At 44.6% G+C, this 25,912-nt stretch overlaps 2 protein-coding genes and 1 long non-coding RNA gene across 3 annotated transcripts in view; 1 reads left to right on the forward strand and 2 right to left on the reverse strand.

The window, feature by feature from the left end:
- Positions 1-1,662, reverse strand: part of LOC138799117 (uncharacterized) — a 41,897-nt gene extending 40,235 nt beyond the window's left edge. Inside the window, exon 1 of the long non-coding RNA XR_011364221.1 lies at positions 1,583-1,662. This is a non-coding gene — a long non-coding RNA (uncharacterized lncRNA). The remainder of the gene's footprint in view (positions 1-1,582) is intronic.
- Positions 1,663-4,258: 2,596 nt separating this feature from the next.
- Positions 4,259-10,672, forward strand: GAPDH (glyceraldehyde-3-phosphate dehydrogenase). Its single transcript, XM_069979931.1, has 12 exons — positions 4,259-4,303; positions 4,386-4,435; positions 7,275-7,374; positions 7,606-7,712; positions 8,504-8,594; positions 8,678-8,793; positions 9,219-9,300; positions 9,616-9,767; positions 9,913-9,991; positions 10,077-10,160; positions 10,248-10,345; positions 10,462-10,672. Exons 2-12 carry the CDS (start codon positions 4,410-4,412, stop codon positions 10,529-10,531), a joined length of 1,005 nt encoding a protein of 334 aa, XP_069836032.1. The 5' UTR covers positions 4,259-4,303; positions 4,386-4,409; the 3' UTR covers positions 10,532-10,672.
- Positions 10,673-23,016: 12,344 nt separating this feature from the next.
- The window catches only part of IFFO1 (intermediate filament family orphan 1), a 33,160-nt gene continuing 30,264 nt past the window's right edge, over positions 23,017-25,912 (reverse strand). Inside the window, exons 6-9 of the mRNA XM_069978869.1 lie at positions 25,614-25,734; positions 25,084-25,179; positions 24,871-25,007; positions 23,017-24,116 (exon numbers count right to left, since the gene is read on the reverse strand). Coding sequence (XP_069834970.1) covers positions 24,026-24,116; positions 24,871-25,007; positions 25,084-25,179; positions 25,614-25,734 — 445 coding nt within the window. The 3' untranslated portion in view covers positions 23,017-24,025. The remainder of the gene's footprint in view (positions 24,117-24,870; positions 25,008-25,083; positions 25,180-25,613; positions 25,735-25,912) is intronic.

Raw genomic sequence — 25,912 nt, forward strand, 5'->3', positions numbered from 1 at the left:
CATTGGTTGGTGGCTGGTAATGGATGGAGAGGAGAAGGATGGAGGAAGGTCATGTCCTTACATCAATTCTTAGCTCAAAATGGTCATGTGATCAATACTGTATTATGATGAGATGCCCATGTATGAAGCGGTTAGTGCTGAAGGGGTTAATACATGTCACAGGTTCCGTACACAGGGGATTCACTTATTAATCACCTTGGCATGATAAGGGTTAATGCTCCCTTCAACACGTGTGTATTAACCTGGGGGTGGGGGATGGGCCGCAGCTGAGCCCTGACAATGGATATTTCAATTATTTAATTTCTGAGCAAAGCAGCTTTGTCTTAACTCCTTCCTGGCTGTGACCTTCTGCGGCTCTGACAGCAGCTGATGGCCCGAACGTCGCAGTATCCTGACATACAGTATGTTTGCACTAAACTGTATTGCAATATAGGATCCTGTGGCATTGCGCGTATACATGCGCTGCCCTGCGTCAAAAATTATTGGAAAAAAAACGAACAATTTTTGCACACACTTTTATATTCTGATAGTACATAACATTCTACTAAGTTACAATTAGGCTAGGTTCACACTGCGTTTTTGCAATCCGTTTAAGGTATACGTTTTATGGAAAAAACGGATGCAATTGTGTGTCATCTGTTTGGATCCATTTCCATTGACTTCCATTATAAAAAAAAAAAACGAATCGAAGCGGATGTGTTTTTTTATTGTACAGAAAAGTAATGTTGACTATGTTTTTCTGTCTGTTAAAAGCAACCAATTAAAAAAGGACACACTGAACGGATTGCAAAAACGCAGTGTGAACCCAGCCTATGTGTTGCACTGTGCAATATGAAGCCCAGGCCTTAAAGGGGTTATCCAGCGCTACAAAAACATGGCCACTTTTCCCCCTCTCTTGTCTCCAGTTTGGGTTTGGTTTGGAACTCAGTTCCATTGAAGTGAATGGAGCTTAATTGCAAACCACACCTAAACTAGAGACAAGAGAGGGGGGAAAGTGGCCATTAGAGATGAGCGAACCTCCAGCATGCTCGAGTCCATCTGAACATGAACTTTCGGCATTTGATTAGCGGTGGCTGCTGAAGTTGGATAAAGCCCTAAGGCTATGTGGAAATCATGGATATAGTCATTGGCTGTATCCATGTTTTCCAAACAACCTTAGAGCTTTATCCAAGTTCAGCAGCCACCGCTAATCAAATGCCGAAAGTTCGGGTTCGAATGGACTCGAACCCAAACCCGATTTGCTCATCTCTAGTGGCCATGTTTTTGTAGCGCTGAATAACCCCTTTAAAATGAAGCTTCAAATTCTAGGATTAGAGAAAAAAAAACGCAGCTATGTTTTTGCAAAAACAGTGCCACCCCTGTCCTCAGGTTGTATGTGGTATTAGAATTCACCTTCGTTTATTTCAATGGAACTGAGCTGCAAAACCTCCACATCCAAACTGAGGACAGGAGATGTGCTATCTCTGGAAAAAAGCGGCCATGTTTGTGTAAGGCTGGATAATCCCTTTAAGGCCAGGGCTCTATGGCGATTATACTGATGTGATAATTCTTTGTGTCTGAATATACTGCTGACAGGACTCACCAGGTCTTAGTTACCTCCGGGACAACTAGGCCTCATTGCCCATAGCAACCAATCAGTGCTCCTTTACTAAACTGGTCTGGAATAACGAAACATGAGCTCTGATTGGTTGCTATGGTAAACATGGCTGCTACGTGAAGGAGCCTTCATGATCTGAGACCAGACGTATAATTAATTTATAAATCCAGATGGATTGTACTGTCTTATATACCTCAGATGTGATCCTGAGGTGCCGCACCCCACACATGAAAGGGAAAAGCTCATAAACGTCTACAAGGGGTTATATCCTGACTACACGTAGAAGAGAGAAAAACCTGGATTGTTATGTAAAAAAAAAGTATTATTATTAAAAAAAAAAAAAGACCTTGCTGTTAATCTAATACAGGATCGCCATGTAAATTTACCTGAAGGCCGGAGCTAAACATTGCAACCATAGCAATGTATGTATGTCGCCATGACGCTAATACTTTTAGCTACATCACGTTCTTTATGCTACATTAGACCTCAGTCAGGGCCGGTGTCAGCTCCAGGCTGATTGGGGACACCTGAGGAGTAGATGGGGGGGATGTTTGGGACAATTGGAGACAAAGTTGTATACTGTATACGCTAAAATTCCGCTTGGTCTCTGTCATGACTTGGGTTGTGATTTCTCTCTTCTCCTGCGGTGTGTCTCATATCTTCCAGTGGGTGTGAACATTTTTGCAAAATCAAGTGTGAAATTTTCATAATGATGAATCACTGGTGTGCGGTACATTACTGTCAGTCTACATCCTGCAATAGGATAAGGAACTGGTCATCGACCATCTGATGGGGCTGGCAGACTGGTGAGGCTCATGTACACGTATCATGTGTGCCGCCATATGGTGCCTCTGTGCAGCACAGTATTTTCTGTGTAATATTGCATGTATGGAACATACCACATATAAGGCCAGGGCTACACGGCGACTTACGGTGCGACACGGTTTGCTCGGTTAAAGATGACCATGTCACACTGCTGCACTACAGCTAGACAAAGTGGATGGGATCATGTTGTGACCCACATGTGGCCGTGATCGCACCAGAAGACCATCTTGGATGTTACAACTTGACCCCATTTACCTTTATTAGCTGCAGTGCGGCAGAGTGACATGGTGACCTTTAGTCACATGACCAACCTTGAGGTCAAAGTTGCCATGTAGCCCTAACCTTAACTGGCCAGGACTTCAGAGCAATTTATCGTGTGATAATCCCATAAGGCACGTAATGTATTGTCATGAGGTCACATGATATAACATCTACATACAATGTCATGTGACGGCGATATCGCAATCGCTTGCTGTCAGTGAATGGAAACGCATCAAGATAATCGTGCAGCTCTGGGTCGTGATGTCACATGTGTGCGATTATCCACAAATATAATATATGGCAGCTCAGATGACATCACAGCGCAGCTCATCTCATACGTATAATGGCTACAGAGCCCCGGCCTTTGGGGAAATAAATTATTCAACATCCCCATCAATGAGTCCTCAGAATTCCCAATGGGTGATGATGATGATAATAGTACTACAACCCCCATCAGCTCATAGATAGATAGATAGATAGATAGATAGATAGATAGGAGATAGATAGATAGGAGATAGATAGATAGATAGATAGATAGATAGATAGGAGATAGATAGATAGATAATAGGAGATAGATAGGAGATAGATAGGAAGGAGATAGATAGATAGATAGGAGGTAGATAGATAGATAGATAGATAGATAGATAGATAGATAGATAGATAGGAGATAGATACATAGATAGATAGATAGATAGATAGATAGATAGATAGATAGGAGATAGATAGACAGGAGATAGATAGATAGATAGATAGATAGATAGATAGATAGATAGATAGATAGATAGGAGATAGATAGATAGGGGATAGATAGATAGATAGATAGATAGGAGATAGATAGATAGATAGATAGATAGATAGATAGATAGGAAATAGATAGATAGATAGGAGATAGATAGATAGATAGATAGGAGATAGATAGATAGATAGATAGATAGATAGATAGGAGATAGATAGATAGATAGATAGATAGATAGATTGATAGATAGATAGATAGGAGATAGATAGATAGATAGATAGATAGATAGGAGATAGATAGATAGATAGATAGATAGATAGATAGATAGGAGATAGATAGATAGATAGATAGATAGATAGATAGATAGATAGATAGGAGATAGATGATAGATAGATAGATAGATAGATAGATAGATAGATAGATAGATAGATAGATAGATAGATAGATAGATAGAGTCCATGTACATGACATTGAGGTCTGGATAGTGATGTCACATGGTGAAATAGATGCTGCTGCTGCAATATCCTGGGGGAGGGGCAGGTAGATGGAGAAATCTTTGTACTGTAGATACTACAGGAGATGGGAGTGACCACTGTATGAAATTTTCAATGAATTCATCTCATATGGAAGCACATTACGGTAATTCTAAAATGGGGGAACAGCTGCAGATTCGGAAAAGGAAGAGAGTGCGCCTCTATTCTAGGCAGTACGGTATCACGTAGCCCGGTCTTGAGATGACAGAAGGTGCCGCTGACGGGGAGGCTGTACGTGCGCTGATTGGTGGGGAGCTGTTGGTGGGCGGGTCCGGCGCTGTCTATCATCAGGCTGGGTATATAAGGCGGCCGGGCTGTGGGTTAGTCACTCTGCAGCAGGACTTGTGAGAGGTTGGTGCACTTTGCTGGCTCTGGGGATTTCTGCTGGTGTCTGGTTCTTATCGTTCATTCAATGGTTTTATTTCTTTTGCAGGAACAGAAACTACAGGCAGCAATCATGGTTCAGTCTATCGGCATCAATGGGTGAGTGCAGCTCCTCCTGCTATATACTGTATGCATGCCTATATACTGCTGGTAGGGACACTATAGTGGGGTATGTAACCTTGTATATTTGGTGGGTACACCCATGCACTTATCTATGTCTGCTAAGGCTGATGCATGGCAATTAATGGGTTACTAGCAGTAATATAACTGGGCTATAATACAATGGCTGCCAGGGTGTGATTATCAGCACTTGTGAATGAGGTCATGGTAACCATGGGTAATGGGGGAGGGGCTGTTACCTGCCCTCCCATGGGGCAGATTGCTGATGTATGGGGCAGGTTTATGCAGATAGGAGTGTGCTCTCTCATCTTCTGGTCCATTGCATGGGAGATCTCAAGATGGCTGCTCCAATGTGGCTCTGATCATGTCCCCTCCTGAGTCACACCCACTGTCTCTGCAATTTCCTTGTGCCTGTTTTGTATGGGGAGGTGGATGTGCTGTATAATCTCCTGCCCCCCCCCCTCTCTGATGCACCTCAAGGGCATGTGAAGGTCATTGTATCCTCCAGGTCATTGGCCTGTCTGCAGGGCTGGGGGGGTTTGGTGGTCTCGGAGTGGCACCTCATACCTGATTCATGCACAGGGGTGTGTCTGAGCGCTCCCCACCTCCCCTGTACAGTACTTGCACAAGAGCGTGGGGGATGACTCACGTCCTGCCATTGCTGCACGTAGATGCTCGGGAGGGGGGGTCCCCCTGTCACCATCAGCTCTGCTACATCTTCCAGTGGCATGCAGAGCCTGTAGTATGTGAACAGGGTGACCTCTACCAAGTGCATCCAGTCCCCCTCCCCATCCTCTCTGCAGTGTAAAGTAGGTCTCCTATTAATAGAGGAGCAGCAGCTGGGAGAAGGAGGGGGGGGGGGGGGGGGGGGCTGGACTCATCCTGGTTACTGGGGTGTGTAATTTGGCTGCCCTGTCCTCTGCAAAGAGCAGCGTGTCTTCACCTCATCGGGTGATGCCGGACTCTTAGAATATTGTGTTTTCGCAGCCGGACTTTATCCTCAATCTTCCTGTTTGTTCACACTTTGCACACTCAGCCGTGAACTTTACTCCAGCAGGGGAGGTGGCGTTCTGCCGCCAGGGCTTTTATTTTTACAGGCGGCTGTGCACAGGCCTGCAGGACATTGCTCCTGGATGCAGATGTGCTGCACTGTCATAACATGTGGGTTTAGGCCCCTGGGAAAGCTTATAGAAGGGGCATTGATGCCCAGTGGCCCAGATACCCTGGCTGAGCAGTAGTGACACTCCTATATAAACCTAGTCATGCTTTCATGGCCTTAGGCTAATGCTGCATGGTGTCAGGGATACAGAACTGTAAATCACTGGATATTGCAACCAGTAGTGACTGTGCAGAAAGTGAACCGTCTTGGGTATGTGCACACTATGGAATCCTGATAGAAAACTTGTTGTGTACTCTGGTGGCCATGCGCACTTCTGCCCATGCCATAAGACTCCATTCTATGCAATGGTGGATTCTACCATCTGTCCAAAGAATGAACCAGTTCATGGCATGGGTGGAAATGTGCATGGCTGCCATCTGTGACCAGGTGCGAGCTGCGGTATCTGCAGCAGGTTTTCCATTGGCGTTTGTAGTGTGCACCTACTTAACTTGCAGATCACAATGAATGGCTGCAGGGGCATGGATCTGGTTTTGCATAAGATTTAAAGCGCAATGTGAATCTAGGCCAAGGGGTGTGGGATTTTAAGAGTCTCTTAGCAGATTGTCAGAGGGGTTGTCCCATTAGACCAGTGATTTTCAACCAGTGTGCCGTGGCACACTAGTGTGCCGCGACACATGGTCGGGTGTGCCGCGGGGAAAGTTCCCCAAACTATGGTGCCCCTATGAAACAGGAGAAAACAATGGGGGAGAGAAACCTGGGGATGGGGGAGAGAAGCAGGGGGGAGAAGTATGGTGGAGAGAAGCACAGGGGGGAGAAGAAAACAGGCCCAGGTTTCACACTGAGTTGAGTATAAATACATTTAGAATCTATATTAACTATATGTATAATATGTACTGTTTTAGTGTCATTTTGTGCCATTTTGGTTGGTGGTGTGCCCCGGGATTTTTTAAGTATAATAAGTGTGCCGCGGCTCAAAAAAGGCTGAAAATCACTGCATTAGAGAATACCTCAGAATGTGGCCCCTGAGGCTAGCTTCTGCTGATTTATTATATGGCACTCAATTGATGATCCCTGTAATAAAAGGATGGCTTGTGGGGAAAGATCAGAGTAGGCACCCCACCTTAATGTGACAAGGGGATGTGGTGGTCTTAAAATATGTTAGGTACTAAATATTGGATGCCTAATACTCCCCTAACCAGTGTCCAGGACTAGGAACATGGCTGATCTATAACAGCGCCCCCTGCCCTTAGGCTATGTATACTATTGCTGCTTGGCTTGCTTATTTCCATAGAGCTGAGCTGTAATACTAGACACAAGATGGTCAGGTGAGATGAAAGTAGTTTGATTTCTAACCACTTTAATTCCTCAGCAGCCTGTAGGGGGCCTCAACCTGACTAGTATTTGTAATGACTTTTATATAATATGTAACACAGGTGTCTTATGGCAGTGCTGTGACCTGTAGCATTGCAACAGGTGAAGATCCACAACTCCCATTAGGCCCTGATAGGCAGAGCGGCAGCTAGTGAGCCGCAGGTTGGGGAGGGGGTTACACTGCTGCACATGCTCAGTCACCTGCCATAGGATCACTATGTATTGGTGTTGGCTGCAGCCAACATGCTTGCACTTGGTCTCTAGAACTTGTTTCTCATCACTGTACTTTTTTTTTTTTTTTTTTTTTTTCCCCCCTTCTCTCCTCAGATTTGGCCGCATCGGGCGTCTGGTGACCCGTGCCGCAATTGAGTCTGGAAAAGTTAATATTGTTGCAATCAATGATCCTTTCATTGATCTGGACTACATGGTAGGTTGGCAAAGTCTCAGTAGCTTGACATTTTCTGTGTAAGGGTTGGCACACATCACTGTAATGCTAAGCAGCTGCCTGTAGGTGGCAGTGGTGCTATTCATAAAATGCACCTACAATGGGGGCTATATTGGTGGCTTTTTTGCAGTAGGCCTTGTCCATCCCTTATTGTTGGTGGATATAACACTTGTATATCAGCAGTTTTCCTTACGCAGTCTTTGCCTTCCTCAGGCTTACATGTTCAAGTATGATTCCACTCACGGACCCTTCAAGGGAACAGTTGCTGCTGAAAATGGAAAGCTGGTGATCAACGGCAAGCCCATCACTGTCTCTCAGGAGTAAGTTTATACTGCTGTGATCTCGACACCTCAATAGTCACATGATGTCTTGGGGCATCCTGCTTGGCCAACAAAAAGATGGCCAGCATTGGGCGGGCAGTTCAATGGGTTCTGCCACCATAGAGGCTTGTCTGTCCCCAGTTTGGGGGCATGTATCTAATTAGACTGGCAGGCCACAGATGGAAGGGAGGTCTATTATACACTTGTCTAGTGCCAAGATCATTGATAACCTTTACATTCCCCATCTATGTAGGTATAACTGCTGGACAAGTATATAGATGATGCCACCCCGTATAGGTGGGTCCATCTAACCACAGGGATGCTTCTAGTGATCACTAGATGGGGATAAGTCTGGTAACAAACCCCCTTCTAATGGCAACAGCTGTCAACCCATGCATACAGGGGCCATGTCTACTAGGGTGGTCCCTTAGTTTTTAACTGCACATAGGGCCAGGAACTGGTCTTAACTGGAAGACGTGGATTGAGATGGGAAGTCCTAGGCTTACTCTATTCCTGGATCTGTATTTGGGTCTATCCATAGCTACTGGGCCCTCAAGAGGATTCTGCATCTTTGGAGTTGCAGGATAATGGTTCCCCACAGCCATTTGTCTCAATTTATAAACACGGGGATCAGATTGCACAGTAACACTCCCCCTGTGGCAGCTGTCCAAGAAGCAAAGACTTCTCCAGCCAAAGACCATTAATAGCGCTTCACTATAAAACATGTGTTTGCATAAAGTCTCAGCCTCTGGGTACTGACTGTATTTGTAACCTGTCTTATTGTCTTGCAGACGTGACCCAGCTAACATCAAATGGGGTGAAGCTGGTGCTACCTATGTAGTTGAGTCTACTGGTGTCTTCACCACAACTGAGAAGGCCTCTGTAAGTGCCCACTGTGGCTATTCCAGCTCTTGTGATGCCAGCCTGTGATCGTGCCTCTGGTAACACATCTATATTTTCTTTAGGCTCACTTGAAAGGAGGTGCCAAGCGTGTTATCATCTCTGCCCCATCAGCAGATGCGCCCATGTTCGTTGTTGGTGTCAACCATGAAAGTTATGATAACTCCCATAAGGTTATCAGGTAACTATGAAGCTCCCTTCCAGCTGTCAGTATTGGCATATGTTGCCATGTTCCAGATTTTGCTCCAAAGCCTGAAAGCTTTAAGTTACCATCATCACTGGTGTGTAGTCTGCAGGAGGGAAATGGCATTGGCCAGTCACAATGGTGGCTTCTCAGTATAGCAGAACCATCGGCAGAGCTGACACTACTGGGTCCCTCACAGCTGCTAGAATACAGAAATCTCCTGATGCCTCTGTAGGGTCATGTCTATGCTTCTACACAGCAGTGAGGAGTATACCACCTTTAGAACACGAACTGCTTTACTGACATGGGAGGTATTCAGACTGTTAGATATAGATAGTAATGCAGAATTAGATTGTCCACTGAGTGAGGAATAGTCCTGCATTACATGCATACACATCTGACATGTGCTCTTCTGTCCACAGCAATGCCTCCTGCACCACAAACTGCCTTGCTCCTCTTGCAAAGGTCATCCATGACAACTTTGGCATTGTTGAGGCCCTTATGGTGAGTAACTGCTCCTCTTGGCTTCCCCCTTCAAAACCATAAGGCTGATGGGTATTCTAGACACAAGGGGAAATCCTATATTCTGATTTGCAAAAGTTTACACATGCCCACTGCCTCTAATGTGGGCATAGCCTATAACCTGGCACACTTACACCAGCTCTTAGATGCATCAATTCCTGGCTCAGACCTCAACTAAAAGTTGCACCAAACCTATTGGGCATGCATGTCTTTCAGATCAAGACCTGTTTACTTCCTAATGCTTCTCTACATTCCTACTACTTGCCTTGCTGATCACCCATCTTGCTCTCTCCTTAGACCACAGTCCATGCTTACACCGCTACCCAGAAGACTGTGGACGGACCATCTGGAAAGTTGTGGCGTGATGGCAGAGGTGCAGGCCAGAACATCATCCCAGCATCAACTGGTGCAGCCAAGGCTGTAGGCAAAGTCATCCCAGCCCTGAACGGGTATGTATCACAATTTTGACATGGCACCATCTGAGGGACACACTTGTGGTTCCCAGCAGCTTTCTGTACAGATATTAAGGGGGGTATGAAATGGGGAAAAGAGGCTGGCACAGAGTACCCTAAAGCTGTTCCACTTCTCTTCCAGAAAGCTCACTGGTATGGCCCTCAGAGTTCCCACTCCCAATGTGTCAGTCGTTGACTTGACTGCCCGCTTGGAGAAGCCAGTAAGTATAAAATCCCTTCAGGGCTTAAGAGCTCTACCCTGAAACTGAAGGGGTTAATCTGATCTCCTTGCTCTTGGATTTTTAGGCCAAATATGAAGATATCAAGGCTGCAGTGAAGAAGGCAGCCAATGGACCAATGAAGGGAATCCTGGGATACACAGAGGATGAGGTGGGTGTTATATCCCAGGCTTCCATCATGTATCTGGCTGTCTAATATGCTTTGGTCATGTACTAAACTCTCAATCCTGCTCCTCAGGTTGTCTCAACTGACTTCAACGGAGACAGCCATTCTTCCATCTTTGATGCTGGCGCAGGCATTTCACTGAACGAGCACTTTGTTAAGCTGATCTCCTGGTAAGTGAAGTTTACTGGGAATGTGGCTGATAACAGGGAGCAGTAGATGTCATGTGACTGCTTGGTGCTAGATGAACACCTATAATCGAGTCTTATATGTGACTTGTCTCTTGCAGGTATGACAATGAATGCGGCTACAGCCACCGTGTTGTGGACCTCATAGCTTACATTGCCACCAAGGAGTAAAGTGTCCTCATGGTTATTCCTCTCCTGTCACTGCAGGGCCCATGTCTCACCCAGTGATGTGTCTCCTATCACTGAAGGGGCCCAGAGTCACCCCCATACTAGTCTGTCTGTCAGTTTCTGTGTTAAAAAATAAATTGTGAACACTGAAGCTTCTGTGTCCTGTTTATCTATGGGTGAAATGCTGCTAGGCACTGCAGGGTATAGTTGCCACCTCTATTAGCCAGGGTGCTGCTCCCCCCCCCAAAAATATGCCTGGTACTGTGCAGTATAATATCCTGAAGACACAAAGCCTCAACCCCCCCCCCCCCCCCCCCCAGTATAGGTTAGCAGAAGTGGATTCGTTTAAGTCAAACTGGGGAGGCTGCCTCCCCCTCTGGCAGCAGTGTCAGTATCAGATGACTTGGCTCAGTGCTGAGTGATCTTGTACAGTCCTCAATAGTGCTGGCATCCTCAGCATGGCATCTCATTAGTCAGGTCTTGGCAGGTGGCACTGGGGTGTTGGCAGCACTTGCACATCCTGTTATCTGAGTGTCTTCAGTCATAAGGAGGGCAATGCAGATTTCAACTATTAATAGTTCAGCATCCAGTGGACAACCGGGAAAAAAAAACCTTGCTGACTAGAGATAAGGAAACTTGGCATTTGACTCCCAGTGTCTGAATACGTCCCTAGAGCCGCATCCTGCTTCTCCAGCCACCATGGGTTTGGTGACTTTGCTCATCCAAATGGACTTCTATTGTACAGTCAAATTGTGCCAAAGCTGCTTTTCAAAGCTAAAAAACCTTGCAATTACATAATGTGTTGGCCTAGAGTGCACTGTTGGAAGTGATTATATATGGGGGGGGGGGGGGTTATCAAGCTACCTGAAAGCCAGTCTGGTCTTCACCACAGCAACCAATCACAGCTTTAATACTTAAACCAACTCAGGTAAAATTAAACCTGAACCATTTGTTGTTGTGTCGGAGCCACTCTTTAGCTTTCAGGCAGCTTGAGCAATCCAGGCCGATGTATCAGGGTCTGACAATGTTGACCACTCAGGGTCCAGTACACCTGTGGCTGGTCAACATCAGAAGCCATATGGCTACCTTCTTGCTTGCCTAGGGACACGGCCAGAACCATCCATGTGATTTTTGCTGGGAGTTATTACATAGGAGGTATTCCACGTGTTCTGCAGTTACGGTCCCGGCACGAGTCCTGCAAAAGAATTTGTGACTCTAAGCATCAAGATTTGAAACGTTCAATCTTTACGCTATTCTACTCCCACAGTAACACATTTTGGAGTTCTTGGTGGCCTTATAGATGAACTTAGGGGTTCTCAAGTACCCCATAATTACAGAACACATTTACTATAACTGGCATTTCATATGCTGCTCTCAAATATTCTCCTTCCCGGCAATCTCTGCTGATTCTAGCGTGCAGCAACTAAAGTAACACAGCTGCGCCATCTAAATGAGCTCAAAAAGAGGCATCAAGATAGACCATGGACCCTTTCAAAGACAGCACCACATCTGTCTAGTTTGTGGTACTACAGCTTGGCTTATGCAGGAATAAGGCAGCCATGTTTCTCAGACACTTTGCCATAGGTTGGCGTTCAATAATCTGCTGGGAAGAAATACTGCTAGTGGTGGGGAAGGAAAGGGTTAAATACTCCTCTTAAAGGAATATTACAAACTAAAGACCTGCATAGAGATTCTTTGAATTAATGCAAGTGGGGTAGCTATGGCGGAGGCTGCAGTCACATTGAGGGTCTGACGTCCCCTCCGCTAATGGCGGTGCACTAGCCCCAGGCTGTTATCCTGCTATTCATTTATTACTGTCATGATGGATGGGTGCAGCCCGGTAGAGGGTTTGTACTGAGATCTTTATGAACATTAAGCAGCGCTGTGTGTATGGGGCTCTGTCGTGGCTGATGTACACGTGCTCTGGGCCTGAAGCTGTTCTGTCGTCTGGCCGCACGTAGCTCCTGGTGACACAATCGTTCCTGTCTGACCAGATCTCGCCTCTTCCTGTTCACCACATAGAGAGGAGGGAGGGGGTGGCGTGAAACCCCTTGTGGTGCCTGCAGCCTGCCCAGGTTTCCTCAGTGAATGGAGGGACTGACAGAAGGCTTTCTGTTCCTTTATGAGGTGTCCGTGACGCATGTGCAGTATATTCTACACAAAGCTGCCCAATAATGGCGCTGTGTAATGTAAAAAAAGACCAGACAGAGGCCATTTTAGGTGTCTTACCGGACATATGAATTTATCAAATTCAAACAAACTTTATTGGCAGGACCAAACACACACTGGGGGAGATGTATCACCTTGAGCAGTTGCCCATAGCAACCAATTAGAATCAAGCTTTAATTTTTGAAAATGAAAGCTGGAATTTGGTTGCTATGGGTAACTGCACAAGGTATGACACGTCTCCTCTATTGTGATTGGCCAAGCAAGTGGAAAGTAGGGCCCCCTTCACACGTCCAGAAAAACCACCCGGATTTCCTATCAGGAAATCCGGACCCATAGGCTTTAATTAGTCACGGATACCCTTCTGGATTTTTTTCAGAAGGGTGTCCGTTCCAGAAAATAGATCTAGAAAAAAACCGTCCAGTTTGCAAAAATACATCTCCCATCATGTCCTATTTTTTTTCTCATCAGGAAATCCTGAAGGCTTTTTCTGATGGTTTCCTGATCGTAAAAACGGATTACTGTCAGGAAATCCTGATACTTTCCTGATGACATTTGAGGTCTCCTGATCAGGATTTCCTGACAGTAAAAACTGACACAGACGTGTGAAGATGTCAGGAAATCCTGATCAGGAGACCTCAAATGTCATCAGGAAAGTATCAGGATTTCCTGACAGTAATCCGTTTTTACCATCGGGAAACCATCAAGAAAAACCTTCAGGATTTCCTGATGAGTAAAAAAAAAAGTGTTTCCACATTGCCTCTAGTGTACCTGGATGGCCACAGGCTGCAGAAGTACAACTCCCATCATGGCCTGCCAACAGGGGCATGATGAGAATAGTAGTTCTGCAACCTGGATGGCCACAGGCAGCAGAACTACAACTCCCATCATGGCCTGCCAACAGGGACATGATGAGAGTTGTACTTCTGCAACCAAGATGGCCACAGGCTGCAGAAGTACAACTACCATCATGGCCTGTTAGCAGGACATGGTGGGAGTTTTAGTATTGGGGGGGAGGGGTGGAGGGGGCTGTGTATCTCACCTGTCGGCGGTGGAAGAACAGCGGCGGCAGCTGGTGGGAGTCCCGGGCGGGCGGGTGCAACCTGCTGCGGTCTCGGGGGGGGGGTGATGCGCTGCAGCGCGGTCATCGGGCGGCGGCGGGGTGATGCGATGCGGCGCGGCGGGGTCATCGGGGGGCGGCGGCGGGGTGATACGATACAGCGGTGTCACCGGGCGGCGGCGGCAGCAGCTGATGTCCGGGTGCAGGGGCACAGAATACTGGTGAGCTCCGGGCGGCGGGCAGCTGATGTCCTGTCCAATCCCTTGGGGTGGTGGCGGCGCGTCGTTCGGGCAGCGGGGGTGCCGGCGGGCTGTCAATCATCCGGAATCACTGGCACTTTCCTGATGTAGATCAGGAAAGTGCCCGTGATTCCGGCGCTCGCATAGACTTCTATGGGGGCGTCCGGGCCGGAATTCCGGACAAAAATAGGACATGTCCTATTTTTTCCGGATATATTTTCCGGAACGGACTTCCTTCCGGAAAAATCCGGAAGGGTGTCCGTGACCAATTAATGTCTATGGGTCCGGAAATCCGGATGGTTTTTCCGGACGTGTGAAGGGGGCCTAAGGGTGTGAAGGATGGAAATGGGGGATTATGGGTATAGAAGTCTAGGGAATATTACTCCCCTCTATGGCAGATGCTAACTGTTAGCAAAGCAATGGGTTTTGTGAAAATCCACACACAATGGCCGATACTGCCCCGTCCACGTGTGTGTGTGTATATATAACACACCTTTATGGGCCCAAATACTATAAGGTTATGTTCACATTGAGTAAACTAAACATTTCACTCTATGGGAGCGTGAACTCTCCCATAGGGTTGGTTCAGACTATGGAATTCTCGCGGATAAATTCTGTCGAATTCAGTTGCCTGTACGCGCTCACAGCCGCGCGCCTCTCCGCCCGTGCCATAGACACCATTCTATGCACGGGCGGGTTCCGCATCCCGATAAAAGAATTGACACGTCAATTCTTTCGGCGGATAGCGGAATCATCCGGCCCATAGTCTAAACCCACCCATAGAGGGACCATGGCACACTGAAACAGGCGGGATTCGGCCTACATACTACAGTACTAGATACAGTCGGGTCTATGTGCTTTCTGTAATGGACACAGCCATTGACCAGACAATGTATTTCAAGAAGATTGTGTACACCAATTTCAGATCTCAGATAAAAATTCTGTCATATGATGAAACAGCTGCAGTGCCAGCCAGCCGCCTGCACATTGTGCCAGCCTGCCCGCTTACATAACGCATCAAGATGGAGCAGGAGCTGCAGCGACACCTGCTGGGCCCTGGCTGTACTGCACAGAGCTCCTACACAAGGAAAAGAACTTGCTCTGCGGTGCCACCTAATGGACGAAGCTTCACTTTAAATCAATGGTTGATCCTTAAAGTGCCTTAAAACGTGATTGGAGATTATATGTCGAAGTCAGAATTTCTTCCAGAAGGAGGTAAGTGGCTCCTGCTTCAGAAAGTAAACAGGTTAATACAGCCCTGGTGGTCTAGTGATTTCAAGAATATTTGGTGAGTATTAGGATCTCTTCTATACTCTCACACGTTAATAATACAGTGTCCGTATACATTTAGAGTTAACATGCTTTTTGTTATTGAGTATGCATAAGGGTCCATTTACACAGAAAGTTTATCTGACAAAGATTTGAAGCCAAAGCCAGAAACAGACTATAAACAGAAATCAGGTCATAAAGGAAAGCCTTAGATTTCTACTCTTCTCAAATCCATTCCTGGCTATGGCTTCAAATCTTTGGCAGATAATCTGTCAGATTATCTTTCTGTGTAAATGGACCCTAATGCTGGGTTCACACGGAGTGATTATCGTGCAAATTTGCACGATAACGATCAAAATCGAACGATAATCGTACGTGTAAACGCGGCGAACGATCGAACGACGAGCAAAAAATCGTTCAATTTGATCTTTTAACAGGTTCATAAATCGTCGTTGGCAAAAAATTCGCAGATCGTTCCGTGTAAACAGTCGTTCACTGATTTTACCTATGTGCGAGATAGGCTTAAGCGATCGCAAAACGATCGCACATCGAATTTTCTGTATGATATATCGTACCATCTAAACGCTGATCATTATAAAAAAAAAACGTTACTTCGAAATCGTTAATCGTACGATCGGGCGAATTATCGCTCCGTGTAAACTTAGCATAAGAAGCGGATTGGTTCAGTCCACACAATCCAGATTATAGCATGTCCTCCCATCTGTATTCTCTTACTGGATCCCGCTCTGTATAATCTGCAGCGTTCACGTGAGGAAGTGAAACCTGAGACTTGCTCTGTGTTTGGTCTTTTCATATGATGCACGAAATGCCGACCAATGGCGGAAACCACACCGCCCTTTGTATACACACCCTGCACTACCCCCTGTATATACACCCTGTTATTCAGCACCTTCTAACAAAGTGCAAGAAACTAACTAAGTTGCACATGTGCCATGACTCCAGGGCAAAAGCAGATGAACACAAAGATGCAGCCGCACTTCAGCCCTCTGCTCTATAATGGGTTATGTAGTGATACTGGCTTAGATACATAGGTTCTGCATACAGTATCACACGATAGACTTCACTACAAAAAGTGGATAAGGAAGGTGACTGCGAAAAGCATAAAAGTCCATTGTCTTTCCAATCAAATTATATATTTTTGATTAACTAGAAAATCTTTATGGGGCAATACAATGAAGGATATTCTCAGGCTCCAAAAAATAGTAAAAATCCAAAGTCTTTATTAGAACATGTTAAAAAATATTCTTAAAAAACATTGATGTTCACAAGAAAAATAACCGTCGCGTTTCGGACAGAACGTACTTACTCATGGCTCAAATAATGAAAGTGAATAACACGCTTAGGCTATGTTCACACTACGTATATTTTCGTAAAACTGCGGCTGTTGTTGCCGAGTGCAACAACGGCCGTGGTTATTACAAAAGTTTACGTAATATTGCCCCCTGCGGGATCCCGGGGGGCAATGTGTATACATATCATATTCAGTGAATAGCGACCGCAGAAAACCCTGTCAGTGCACACTATGGAGTGAGCGGCTCCAGACGCATGCACTTTTGTGTGCAGTGGGGAGTTCTGAGGCGGGTGCCCGCATCAGAACTCTGGCTGCAAAGACGGATTGATTTTTTCAGAGACCGGCTGTTCCGTGACCCGGCTGGTCTCATACGAGGTCTGAACATGGCCTTATATAGCATGTACTCAGGTGCAACAATCATCATGAGTCATGTGATAGAGGAGGAGACAGCTTAAACCCAGAAAACTCCTTCCAAGAAGGTGTGGAATACTACATTATGCAAAAAGTGTCAAATGGTAAAATAATAAACCCATATCATTACATCTATCTATCTATCTATCTATCTATCTATCTATCTATCTATCTCCTATCTATCTATCTATCTATCTATCTATCTATCTATCTATCTATCTATCTATCTACCTATCTATCTATCTATCTATCTCCTATCTATCTATCTATCTATCTATCTATCTATCTATCTATCTATCTATCTATCTATCTCCTATCTATCTATCTATCTCCTATCTATCTATCTATCTATCTCCTATCTATCTATCTATCTATCTATCTATCTATCTATCTATCTATTTATCTATCTATCTATCTATCTATCTCCTATCTATCTATCTATCTATCTATCTCCTATCTATCTATGTATCTATCTATCTATCTCCTATCTATCTATCTATCTATCTATCTATCTATCTATCTATCTATTTATCTATCTATCTATCTATCTATCTATCTATCTCCTATCTATCTATCTATCTATCTATCTATCTATCTCCTATCTATCTATCTATCTATCTATCTATCTATCTATCTATCTATCTATCTCCTATCTATCTATCTATCTATCTATCTATCTATCTATCTATCTCCTATCTATCTATCTATCTATCTATCTATCTATCTATCTATCTATCTATCTATCGGCTAGATCATTTTTATAGTTCAACCCACATGAAGATCTACTATCCAACAGGAGAATCTAGTGTGCTTCTCTGAGATGTAGCTGATCACCTCCTCTGCTGGGTTTATTAACCCTCTCTATGCCACATGTTCTCAAGCTGGAGATATCACCTTGATGGCATTCAACAAAATGCTGAGATAGGCCAGATAAATTCCTGCTGAAGGTCGGTCTGGACAAAGGAGCAACATCTGACATGTGTTCTGCAATTCTTTTTTTCAATTTACAGGGAGTACATCCAACATATTGTAACAGGCAGGACGTGCATTCTGCAAGGTAAACAATAAATGTCGTGTTACAATTTGTAAACGATTTGATGTTATGTTTCCTGCCCGTAGCACAAGATGTCATCTGTTAGCATTTAGGAGAATATTTACTTTCACAATAGAACTTAACTCCTTGAATTGAGTGGAAAATGAGGTGGAAAAAACAAGTGGTGAGTAGAGATGAGCGAACCTGGAGCATGCTCGAGTCTATCTGAACCTGATCGTTCGGTATTTGATAAGCTGGGGCTGCTGAAGTTGGATAAAGCTCTAAGGTTGTCTGGAAAACATGGATACAACCAATGACTATATCCATGATTTCCACATAGCCTTAGGGCTTTATCCAACTTTAGCAGCCACCGCTAATCAAATGCCGAAAGTTCGGGTTCGGATGGACTCCAGCATGCTCCAGGTTCACTCATCTCTACTGGTGAGGAGTCCTTCACCTGATCTTGAGGAGCTCTAACCCGATCACATAAATGTTATTGTCTATCTCTAGCCCTATTAATTATATGATGTCCATATACACGTTTATGCAATCTGGCAACAAGCTTTTTAGTGGATACAATGTAAGATTGTTCATCCGAACAGGCCCTTCTAGTACGAATAAATTCGACGATTGGCAGGTTGCGTATCACATAATAGATGTGTGGTGTCCCAGAACCCGTGTGCCACTGCTGGGTACATATATATATGTATGTCAGTCAGCACTTATGTTGTTTATTACAGCGTAATCTGTGGATGGAGGCGCTATACTGGGTTTTGGTCACTAGGTGTCACTAACTGTTTTCTTCTTTAGCGATCACATTCTGAAGGATGCTACTGGGGATATGTTTGGGCTCTTTTAGAAAATGAATGGAAGGACAGTCAGTTCATCTATTCATTTAGGGTAAAGGGACCACTGTTCTTTTGATTGGTGGGGTCTAGGGATGGTTTGTATGAACCTGAACTCTTGGCAATGATTCCCGCTGTCTTCCACCTCCGTGGAGAGGGTGGATACAGCCGGAGGACCGCCTGGAAAACTGGGATACAGCCTATGGCTATGGCTGTATCTCAGTTTACCAGGCGGTCCTCCGGCTGTATCCACCCTCTGCACGGAGCGGGCAGACAGCGGTAATTATTGCCGAGAGTTCAGGTTCGCACCATCCCTAGTGGGGTCTCAGTGGTTATTTATCTCCTTAAAGAAAGGATTCTTCCACTATACCTTGGTTATAGCTTGCAGCATGCTCTTCCACACCCTCACCACCAGGTGGCAGCATTGTACTGTGTTTGCTGCGCTGCACTGGTCTCTTGTGATGTGATTTCTGCTCTGTTCTTCCCACACAGGAAATCTTCTCAATTACCCCACATAGAATTACAATCAATTACAGAAGATAAGTGCAAACAAATAATAATAATAATAATAATAATAATAATAATAATAATAATACTATAAGCAGTTTATACCAATATCATGTGTGCCCTAATCTGTGAGTATGCACAAGTATCTATCTCCAAGCCATGTCCACCTCCTACCTCTGTATGTTTGTAGCCAGGGATAAAACCTGCACCTTGCTTTCTGACTTTATGTGATTCTGGGTTTGAAGATACTGAGACCTAAATTCTGATGCAGCCATTGCCATAGGAGCCATGTTATAGCATGAGAGTGATTCTGAGGACCTGGGTTATAATCCTGGTGATGGCCAGTAGGATGTGTCTTCAGGTGCCCGTACATCATAGACAAAAGTTAGGTAAGAACCTGTTGGCTTTGTAGAGTTTGGCCGACTGTCTAAAATGTATGGCGGCCTTCCGACTCTTCACCACAGATGGTATCGGAGGGGAGAGGTATCGGGCATGTTGGATAAGCTGCTGTCTGGCTGAACCTTACTCCTCCTCTCTTCATAAGGACACATTCACGTGTATGGGGAGGTTGGAGAGATGGCTGCCAGACAAACAAATATCCAGGAAACAGCCATTGATGTGTACAGGCTCCTTTAGCCACATGTAGATTGTGTTGACCTGGGTTCTAATCTTGATGTCAAGGTGGATGAGCTTAATCTTGTACCAAGGTTTCCATTCGATCTCTTCAGTCATGTCAGATGTTGCTTTTGTGTTTTTAAGTATCAAAGTGTTTCTTCTGTCCATTGTTGGAAGCCAGACAGACGGACTCATCTTCACAACATTGGGCAGGATTGCTGGACCTCAGGTTGACCATTAGACCCCTGTGAGGAAGCCATGGGGGGGTCTCATTAATTTCTTGGCTACAGACATGTCCTGTCTCACACAGGTGAGTGTATCGTGATGTTGTGATAGTACACGGCCAGTGATGGTGGTTGTCGTGACGCCATTGCTAGTCCAGCACACAAGTGTGATGGTGGTACCTGCTTTGTGTATGGCTGGTTTGTACTGTTCCCCAAAATGGTTGGCGACCTGCCGGGCTGTGATGGTTCTCTTGGGCTCTTGTCACTGTAGTCCTGAGTGGCAACTGACCCACTCGGATTATCGGTACCGCCACCCACAGAAAGGGGAAAAATTACCCAAGGTGTGTGGTTGATGTGTATAGGTGCTGGTGCGGAGGAAAAGATGACTGAGTCGCAGTGATAAAAATAGAATAGCTTTAATGTACAGTCTCTGAATAATATAAAATGCTTTAGCAGTAAATAGATAATCTTGATACAGACTTTAGTGCTTAACTTGGTCTGTGCTGCAGAGATACTTGAAATAGTGGAATACAGTAGAGGTAGTTGTAGCGGTGCTTGTATAGTTGAGAGCAGAGTGGAGCAGCGTAGAGGAGTTTGTCAAGGGAGTCCCAACCCAAAGTATTACTGTGCTCTGCTGGAACTTTAGAGAGATACTTGAGACTTGAGAGTGAGAAGTTTACTTGTACCCGTGTTTAGATTAATTTCTGACCACCTTCTGCCCTACAGTGTCGAGCTTCCCATCCTAGAGGGTAGTACAAGCCCCAGTCATGGTTACCTGGGTGAAGCTAAGTGTCCGAGGGTGTCCCGGTTTCACCTGCACGGCGAGATAGGATACGTAGACCCTCTGGTAGCTTTGTCCTATCCAGGCTAGTTCCTCTATTTAGTAGGATACTGCCCTGCACTTTGTGCAGTGGTTCTCTGTGTGGGCTGGGTTTATCCTTGACTTTGCTCCCTCTTGTGGGAACACTGACACCTAGTGGTGAAACTATAGAATACTACCTTCATCACCACTGAACTGAAGAGAGAACTTTACGACAGGTGCCTAGAGCACTTAACTGTGGGAAACCACAAGTGTAGTATATGAGTCCTCCACCTGTTTGGATTATCCCATGTAGATGGTGGTACATGTCTGACTGCCCAGACTAGAGACCACCCCTCAACCCTTTATAATCAGTTTGGATTTTTTAAGATAATGTGTACCCTAGATATTTTATGTCTAGAGTCAGATGATACTTGTTCTTTTCATCTGTAAATATTTCTATTGTCTGATTGTATTTTTTTGTACATTATTAGGTTAGCAGCCAATTTTCCAGAGCTCTTTTTCTCCTCTTTTAACAGCATTTATATATACTTTATATACAGCCACATTGACATAGGAAACAACAGACTGGAGGGGACTCTGTGTTTTGAGGGATAATGTTGTGGGCATGCTCTGTGACCTGTGAAGAGGTCATTGTGCAGGGAGGAGGAGAGCTGTGACTATCACTTGCTTTAAAAGGCCGCATCCCATTTTATCTTTATACTGGTGTCACCATTTACTATCACCGACGTGAACACTGGTAGGAACACATAACAGCTTTGTACAGTATTCACATCTATATTGAATCCATAATGTGTTTTGTTTGGTAAATGCTAATTGAATCCAGCATATTAGTCTCTACCCCTGAGGAAGCCGAGGTAGATGGCAGTACACGTCTGGATACAGCTTTGATACAGACTCTGGGAGGTAGTAATGTTGTTATACAGTATGTGGGGTCTCATTTATTATATGCCATGTGACATCACTTCATCTTTGGATGTGCAGCCATGTTTTTGATTTGGTATATACTGAACTAGTTGTGGTGATGGTGCCTAGTTCTTTTGGAGTGCCCTAATAACAGAATAATCATGGCAGCCATTGAGAACCTCTGAAGGCCTCGGAAGTAACTGGCCTTGGCTTTGAACTACCTAGATGCCACAATGACCACTGACAGAGACATCTAGTCTAGCTTCGATGCCGGTCTCTAGTGACAGCCCCAATGATACAGAGGGGTTTGGGTGGTCTGGAGTCTGCATTTGTTTAGGGGCTATATTAATTTAGTCTGTCTTGGTCTGTATTTGTTTAGTGTATCAGATCTAAGATGTGTATGTATTTGGAGTGTATGGTTTTAAAGGGAGCATCTGGTCTAGGCTTTTACATTTTTTTATTTTACATTTGCTACCCCATTTAGTAGCCTATTGTGCTGCTCATATTTACGCATTTTACTCTGAGCCAGTGGGCGGAGCCTTTATATCAATTAGTTTACCCATCTACAGCTGCCGGCCAATCAGCATTCATCTTCACTGGCCCAAATGACATCACTTCCTGCATTTGGCCTGTTTTTGCTGTTACTAAAGACCAAATGGCCTTAGTGACGGAGCCTGGACTGCAGTTTTCCAGTAAGTGAGACACCTAGTGGCTGATTTTATAGCATTGTATTTCGTATAGAAAACAGGCAAAACAAAGTAATGAAGTAAATTGCAAAGATGCCGTATATCACCTCCCCTGCTGATCTAACATTATTGATTAGTAAAATATGGCTGCTTTCTTACAGAAACTCCTGTCTTAGTTTGGGTGTGGGCATTTTGCAGCTTACGTCCATTCAAGTGAATAGGGCTGAGTTGTAATGCCACACACAACCTGAGGACAAGGGTGGCGCTGTTTTTGGATTCCTAAATAACCTCTTTATAGTAGTACTCCTTAGAATCACCTTGATGTCTAAGTAAACAAGTCTAACTTCACCTCTGAGCTGAGACCATGTAGGAAATAACGTCCACATTGCACACGGTTGTTTCATTGAATTTTTATTGCATCATTTTTCAGCTGTGAACATACACGACCTTGCTCATCCATCCTCCTATAGTATGTACATGACCTCGATATCACATCACTCGCATCATGTGACACACGTGACCTCATTCCATTCTCCTTATTGGTTCATACATAACCCTGGATCCCTAGAACTTCTAGAACATTCCCCATATCTTACATTGCCCTTCCAGAGGGTTTGGTGTCTATGATCCTACAATATAGAATTCCTTTTTCATTTATTTTATAGAAAATAGTGATCCATGAAGACTTTGCTAAGATATAGATCTGTATTTATAGAGATGTATATGTACATAATTTATATAGAGAGCTCTGTGACTGTATATATAGAGAATATATACACACATGCTTAATGTACATTGCGTTTGTACACGTCTACCAGGCTCCACGGGTCCCATAAAGCCTATACATCCATCCTCCTGAACCCTGATCACAGTATATATTATATATATATATATATATATATATATATATACACACACATGAGATGGCTACAGGGTTTACCAAAGACCCCAAGGCTTCTGTAGAAATTACTCTATATGTGCACTTCTATACGTACCCAACCTCAGTCTCTTATATACAGAGCGCCCTCGTCTATCATTGGCGTATGACACCCGGACATTCCCAGTATTTATCCCAGGAAACTAAAGAAAATTCATGCCTATTACTCACACCTATAGAGACGGTATCTACAGACAGTATAGCAGCTATACTCAACCAGCATTGGATAAAGCATCACACCTATATATATAGACCTGGCAACATTGCGCCCCCAAACATGGGGTATGTCCAGTATTGCACCCTATATACACCCAGAGCGTGACAGTGTCGCCCCCAGGTGTATAGCTAGCGTTTTGCAGGATTGCACCCCCTATATACCAAGCGTCTTTACTAGTTAGGTAACATATATACATCCAGAGTCACGTTTCCCGAGGCAGTGGTGGCAGAAAGGGATGACAGGCCGGGTATCATCTGGCCGAGCTGTCGGAGGATGGAGGGTCACGATCTGAATCTTCGGGGTCTTCATTGCAGACCGATTCACTACTGGGGGGTGGGGACCTGTAGAAGAGGGGGAAAAAATGCAAAAAAAACCCATTAAAGTCTGGCTGCATAATCTGCATACATACAGGGTCATAGTACGGGGATAATACACACAGTGATGTCACAGTACAGGGATACTACACAGTGATGTCACAGTACAGGGATACTACACAGTGATGTCACAGTACAGGGGATAATACACACAGTGATGTCACAGTACAGGATAATACACACAGTGATGTCACAGTACAGGGGGGATAATACACACAGTGATGTCACAGTACAGGGATACTACACAGTGATGTCACAGTACAGGGATAATACACACAGTGATGTCACAGTACAGGGATAATACACACAATGATGTCACAGTACAGGGATACTACACAGTGATGTCACAGTACAGGGGATAATACACACAGTGATGTCACAGTACAGGGGATAATACACACAGTGATTTCACAGTACAGGGATAATATACACAGTGATGTCACAGTACAGGGATAATACACACAGTGATGTCACAGTACAGGGATAATACACACAGTGATGTCACAGTACAGGGATATTACACACAGTGATGTCACAGTACAGGGATAATACACACAGTGATGTCACAGCACAGGGATAATACACACAGTGATGTCACAGCACAGGGATAATACACACAGTGATGTCACAGTACAGGGATAATACACACAGTGATGTCACAGTACAGGGATAATACACACAGTGATGTCACAGTACAGGGATTGGACAGTTGCCTTCTTACCTCTCCTCTGACTCTGATTGGTTGATTAATCTCCGGCAGGTCTCCATCTGTACGTCCAGTCCTCTCTTCATGCTGCACATTTCCATGTATTCATGAAGGTGTCGGGTCATGTCGTCTTTTGCTGTCGCCAATTCCAGCTGGAAAACAGGAGAAGGTTAGTGTACAGATCCTGTGGTCCTGCCGGGGTACTGTATTATACTCTGCCCCGCTTACCTCTATCTGGTCTATGGTTTCCTGGTATTCCTTTTCCCGACTCTTGAAGAGGGACTCCGTGTCTTTTATCACCTCCTCCAGACTGTCATCCTGGGTCTGAGAAAGAGAAGAAACGGACATGACTCAGGGGGTCACTGGTATATATATATATATATATATATATATACATACATACATACCTATACACACACAGAGGTATTATAAGAAGCAATGGATGTTTCCAAAAGGTCTAAAAAAATCCCTTTTAGAGGAGCACCAGGATTTGCACTTGGAAAGTCAAGAAGCAATAGATTATTATAAGCCACCAAAATGCTCACTATAGGGACTCACTAATGCCAACACATGCCAATGGCAGAAAGGGCTCGAAGTGCTACTCTTGTCTATGGCTATTGTCGAGTTTTGTGACTTTCTGCCCAGTAGGACTTGGTTGCAGCACCAGATCTCTATGATGGTGGCCAGTGCTGGATCTATAATGATTATACTACAATGTGAAGGTGACACTTATGGAATATATCTACTGGAATTATTACCTCTCCTGGGTTGTCCACAGCCGACATGGCGTATCCGGAGAAGTCTTCCCACAATAACAACGTTTCCTCCGTCTCCTCCCAAGCAAGACTGTCACAGTCATCCTCGAAATCATAGTCACGTCTGCAGAAGGAAGACCATTGTTACAGGGGTTACCACAAGGGGTCGAGAAAAGGCTGATACATCTTATATCACATCACATCCGCTATTCATGCTGGACATTTCCTCCAACATTTCTCACTATTTCTACAGGTACTTTCATCTATTTCACAGTGATATCTAGCATACAACTATACAAGAG

Source organism: Dendropsophus ebraccatus, chromosome 8, assembly GCF_027789765.1.
Source record: "Dendropsophus ebraccatus isolate aDenEbr1 chromosome 8, aDenEbr1.pat, whole genome shotgun sequence".
In the NCBI taxonomy this organism is placed as follows: domain Eukaryota; kingdom Metazoa; phylum Chordata; class Amphibia; order Anura; family Hylidae; genus Dendropsophus; species Dendropsophus ebraccatus.